At 34.5% G+C, this 6,000-nt stretch overlaps 1 protein-coding gene across 1 annotated transcript; it reads left to right on the top strand.

Moving 5' to 3' along the window:
• The first annotated feature begins 764 nt into the window (after positions 1-764).
• Positions 765-2,840, top strand: LOC143732150 (serine/threonine-protein kinase pim-3-like). The gene is made up of 4 exons (XM_077222896.1): positions 765-825; positions 1,050-1,431; positions 1,532-1,711; positions 2,433-2,840. Exons 2-4 carry the CDS (start codon positions 1,095-1,097, stop codon positions 2,480-2,482), a joined length of 567 nt encoding a protein of 188 aa, XP_077079011.1. The 5' UTR covers positions 765-825; positions 1,050-1,094; the 3' UTR covers positions 2,483-2,840.
• The last annotated feature ends 3,160 nt before the right edge of the window (positions 2,841-6,000 follow it).

Below are 6,000 nucleotides of genomic sequence, written 5' to 3'. Positions count from 1 at the left end.
CAGATCTGGACCCAGAGCCTGATCCAGATCACTCAGCCGTCAAGCCAAATAATGGTAAATACACAGTCATTATTTCTTGAACATTATTTTAAACAGTATTGTCGTCTTGTTTTCCACTAAAAATATCTTAAGGCTTGTTTTCTGAGAATAATAATATTATTCTCCCTAGGTTTAGGTGAAGGTTCAGGGTTAGCACCTAGTTATTACCCAGTTATTGTAATAACTGTAATAAGTACATAGTATGCACATGGGAAACAGGACTGTAAAATAAAGTGCTACCGGTAACACTTTATTGTAAGGTGACGTAGTTACACGTTAGTACATCTACTGTACTTACTATAGGGATAACAGTAAATTATAAATAATTACAAGTAACCAACCGTATCTCTATAGTAAGTACATGTAGTTAATTAATATTACCCAGTTCTTATCTGAGTAAGTACAATGTAGGTACTTCACCTTAAAATAAAGTGTAACCTTTTATTATTAATTCAAAGGATCCAGCAAGCTCATATATTTATCTTATTGTTTCTGTTTTTCAGAGTCCTTTGCGTCTTTCTTCAACGTAGGAAAGATGATTGGATCCGGAGGATTCGGCAGGGTGTACGAGGGAACACGGAAATTTGATGGCAAAAAGGTAAATATTACCCAACTGTACAAACATTTTGAAACAAATACATATTTAAAACAATTTACAGATGGTTTAATACCTAGTGCAAGGTCAGGTGCCTGAATACTGTTACTGTTATTGAAACATTTTTTTTTTTTTTGCAGGTTGCCATCAAGCAGATCAGCAAGATTGACAACAATCGTTATCTTGATATTGTAAGTTGTTTAAAACCTGAATGTGTATTTAGTTGTTTAAGTGCTGATTACTGTAGTCAATACACCTGTAGGAAGCATTAGCTGTTAATGTTATCGACAAATAAGCCTAGAAGCAACAAATAACTTTGAGCTGAAAAGGCTCTGTATCTACAAAGATCAAAGAAAAGTACATTCAAAAATGAGATTTGTACCCAGCTAATCTTCTGTCTGCTACTTTTCTCTAGCCTGGGCATCCCGAACCTCTCGTAACAGAAGTGGCGCTGCTTCTAATGATGAGGCAAGAACCCAGAAGCCCCTACGTCATACAGCTCTACGAGTGGTTTGAACACCCTCGAAAGTTCACTCTCGTCATGGAGTACCCCGAACCCTGCGAGAGCTTGCTGGACTTCATCATCCGTAACCCTGAACTGGATGAACCAACGGCACGGGTCATCATGAGACGGGCTGTGCTGGCAGTACAACACTGCATCGAACATGGCGTTTTTCATAATGACATTCATGCGGAAAACTTCCTGATGAAGAAAAACACGTTAGAGCTCAAGCTGATAGACTTTGGCTGCGGTCAGCTACTTAGTAGTGACGGCTACGAGAGCAGAATATACCTTGGTGAGCATTTTGGCAGTGTGGAAACCTGAATGTGTGACTTACTGATTATTTGACACTTTAAATAAGAAAGCTCAACAATGCGCGAATGTCTTTCTTACAGGATTAATGACTTACTGCCCACCTGAAGTCTTCACAGATACGAGGTTCCACGCCGTCCCAACAAACGTCTGGGCTCTAGGAGTGTTGTTATATGAGATGGTGAACGCATGTTCTCCTTTTGGCAATAGAATGGAAATCACACAAGCCAAAGTTACATTTAGGAACGCCAACTTATCCAAAGGTGAATAACATTGATATCTTTGTTAAACGCACACATAAAGCAAAGGCTCTGTACAGAGACAGTTAAAGGTGACGTACTCTATGTGAGATTTTTTTTTAACCGGTTGCATTTGTGATGTTTGAGTTGGAAAAAGGCGTGAAGCACGCAAAGTCTTTTGAAAATATGCTCTTTTTGTCACAGAAACTGCATACTTCACCTTTAAAGTAAAGATAACGAACATTTTACCTTAAATGAATCATGTTAAGATGTCACATGGTCATGACTAACCAGCTCTCTTCTTATTAATATTGGTACAGAATGCAGTGATCTGATTAGCCAGTGCCTAACAAAGGATCCAACTAAACGACCGACGTTAGAGCAGATGTTACAACATGAATGGATTAGAAATGATCTTCTTGTAGATTGGAGAAGTTCAGGAGATTCACTCGATCAGTGATTTCAGGTGTGAGGAAGTGTAACAGATGGACAGAGTAGGATTATAATCATTTGTTATTATCATTTATCTATTTTCAAATTTGTGTATTGAACAGAGTTCATTTTAATGTTGTTGTCATAGTCTAGTCACCTTCATTTATATAGTGTTTTATACGATACAGATTGTTTTGAAGCAGCTTTATGATAATAAACAGAAAAATAACAGAATCTGTGATGCAAACAGAATTCAATTCTGCTGTAAGACATTTATGAGTTGACATGTTCATATAATCTTTGTTTTGGATAGGAAATAACATACTTGCTGTCCTTGGTGGAGGTCTTGAGCTCGTGACGTGACCCGAAGCCCGAAATCCAACTTCAACTCGACAGGGAAGTCAAGCCGCCACTCCAGAGAGCTCAGAGCCTGGCATCATGGGGGATCTTTCGGACTGGAAATCAATCAAGAACAATTTGGGATCCTAAAGTTAAGCCAAAGGGTCTCTTAGGTGATCATTTGAACACAAAGTATTATATCAAAAAGTGATCAAATTCATCATATTTTACTGAACTCTAATTTAGATTTTCTTTGTTTATCCGAGACATGGCTTCATGTAAACTCCCCGTCAGCAGCATTAGAAGTGCCTGCTTTTAAACTCTATAAGAAAGATAGAGTTTGTTCTAAGAGGGGTTATGATCAAACAAGTTATGATCTATGAGAAAACTGGTTTCCAGTCTAATGAAATCGCTTGGTCAAATTGTTTGGATTTGGTATGTATTGGTTTGAAATTCAGACTCTGAATCTTTGTATTAATTGTAATTTATCGTCCTAACTCTTCAAACAGTAGTTATGAAATTTGAAACTTTTTTTACATTCATTTTTATACATTAGTTATACAAAAGTTTGTCTAGCTAATACAGTGGAACAAGCCTTTAAAAGCAGTCAATGAATTGGTATTTTACCAATAGTCTCAAAGGTTGCAGAGAAATGAATGGTGCTGCAAATCACTGATTATCTAAATACTAGTTCATTTTTATTAGTTCATCCAATGCAATTTGGCTTCAGAGTAAACTTCAACTAGGTGGCAAATTTTATTCCACTGAAAAAGTGAAGTCTCTCTTAGACAAAGGTGGGGTTTTCGGGCGGTGTTTCTTGACCTCACGAAGGCTTTTACACTGTAAACCACAGAAGTCTTATTTCTAAATTATTAGTATTTTTCTCCAGAGACTTATCATATTCCAATCATATTTGTCCGGTCACACACAGAATGTCCGAGTTCAGAATTATAAATCAGCTCCCTAATGTATATCCACAGGTCTTCCCTATGGATCTATTCTGGGTCCATTGCTATTTACGTTATCAATGATCTTCCATCCGTTTGTCCCGACTCCAAATGAATGCGGAAGGCACTGTTATTTATATACACGGAAACAGTGTGTCACAAATCGCAAATGAACTTACACAATCCCTAGTTAATGTGACATTTTGGCTAGAACAAATCGGTTTACAGTTAAATATCTGTAAAACAGTGTTTTTTTTTTACCAAAACAAATAGTTCAAGTGTAGTGCCAGATGTTGTTGTTTCAGGGGAAAGGCTACAAGTTGTATCTGAATTGATCTTGATTCCAGATTTTCTTTTAAGGCTCAGGTTAAAAAGGTCTGTAACTGGGTCAAATTCTGTCTGTCAAAATTTAGATATATGTCAACAGAGGCCGCTATGTTGTATGTATTTCATTATTATCTCTCATATCACTTTTTGTCTTAACAACCCGGTCACAAGCGAGTACAACTACTCTAAAAACACTGGACTCTCTGTATAAACAATCACAATTTTTTTTTTTTTTATTAAAAAGAGTTAATTTTGATCATTGTTTAATACTAAAAAAGTACAATTTGCTAAATTGGGATAATCTGATGTAGATGTTTGTCTTATGTTTAAGATTATACATAGCCTGTCGTCGCTGTTAAAACTGTATGTTAATGTTAGAACAACTGCACATCGGTCCACAAGGGCTGGAGAAAGAGGGACTGTATTATTCCTCTCAGAAAAAGTCAATTTAGTCAGTCTGTATTTTCAGTCAAAGCCACAAGGGAATATGGAACTCCATCCCATCAATAATTAGAAGACTGGATATACATTTGGTTCTTTTAAGATTCATCTAAAATAATGGTTACTTACTAGTCAGCACTGTCAACATTAGTATCTTAATATTCTGATTTTAGCATCTTTGTAATGATGGTTCTGAGTTATTTGCTTTTTCCTGTCACTACTTTTTTTTTTACCTCTTATGTAGCACAATATGTTTTAACAAAATTTTCTGTTAGTGTATTTTTGCATGATTTCCGCGTGGAATCGTGTACTTGTATTTTGTAATTTGATAATGTGATTGTTTTTTTGTTTTGTATTATTAATGTAAGATGCTTTGTTTTTAGGGTGACTTTTTACATTCTGTCAAGGGTCTAAATATGAAAATTTTATTTTTGGCTACTTCTGCATCTATGTTTATTAATGTGCACTGCCCCTGTAAACAAGTGAAATAAAGTAAACATGAGAGACTGCAAGACGTCAGCACAGCCATATTTGCTTTGTTTTAAAAGCAATTTTTGCTTAGTAGTATGATTTAACACTTCTATATATAAACATCTATATATTTTGCTGTTTTTTTCTCCCCTTTATTTGTACTTATGTGTGTGTATATATATATATATATATATATATATATACAGGTATATATATACACAGTATGTCATTGGTCTCTTTGTATAAAGCAGCTATGTCTTGTTAATATAAAAACGTACAGAAATACAATCAAATAAAAGCAAATTTTGTTTTTAAAAGTGAAGACAATCATCTTTATTTATATAGCACTTTATACAAGATTGTTTCAAAGCAGCTTTACATATAAACTGGAAGATAATGTTCAATGATGCAAACACAATTCAGTTCTCTAAGATTCAGCTCTAAGACAGTTGTGTCATTATTCAGCTGCAGTCAGTTCATAGTTGATTCAGTAATTTTGTAAAGTTCATCATCAATTATGTAATGAGTTCAAATCAGCTGTAAAGCAGCTTTGCACAAAACAGTGATGTCATCATTCAGCTAAAAAAAATCTTGACAAACATTTTAAGTGGATCTTAGCGGTATTATAAAAAAAAGTATGACATGATCCCTTTAAAGAAATGCTTTCAAAGAATAGAAAAATTAGGTGCATGAAAACCATCTCCATGGTTGTTTATATATATATATATAAAAAATGTCAGCCTCTGTTTTCATTTCATTTCTTGTATTATCTTAAAGTTACGGTTTTCAAATCTTTAAAATTGAAGGATTAGTTACCCAAACACAAAATCTAAAATTCTCTAAAAAAAAAAAAAAAGTCTATCATCTATTTACTAAGCCTAATGTTTTTCCAAACTCGTATACAGTTGTTGTTGTTGTTTTTAAGTGAAAAGCAAAGGCCTATTTTTGTGTTTCCTGAAATAAAATCTCAATTTACTTGCTGCAAACTTCAATGCACTGTAGACCGTTTAAAACATAACCCTACAATAAATGAGACTATAGCCTGTTGAAAAATAATAATACAACAATTTTTGGTGCATGACATCATCACTGGTTATTTAGGTTAAAGAAGCTATTATTGTATTATTAGAAAGATTTAGGTCAATCTTGAAGCTTATTGGAAGAGTTACTCAAAAACAAATTCTATCATCATTATTTACTCCAAATTTACTCTAAAGTCATATAGGTCTACCACTATTTTTACAGTTTTGGGAGGGCAATTGTGAAGAATCGTTACGCAGCTCTTTTCCATACAATGTCTTTTCATATAGTCACCATGTCTGTAAAGCTCAAAAAAGGCATAAGTGTCACATAAGT

This window comes from Siphateles boraxobius, unplaced genomic scaffold, assembly GCF_051911475.1.
Source record: "Siphateles boraxobius isolate OS27281-9 unplaced genomic scaffold, OSU_SipBor_1 9, whole genome shotgun sequence".
Taxonomy (NCBI): Eukaryota; Metazoa; Chordata; class Actinopteri; order Cypriniformes; family Leuciscidae; genus Siphateles; species Siphateles boraxobius.
Note: the sequence above shows the minus strand (reverse complement) of the source record. Positions and strands in the feature narration are given on the sequence as shown.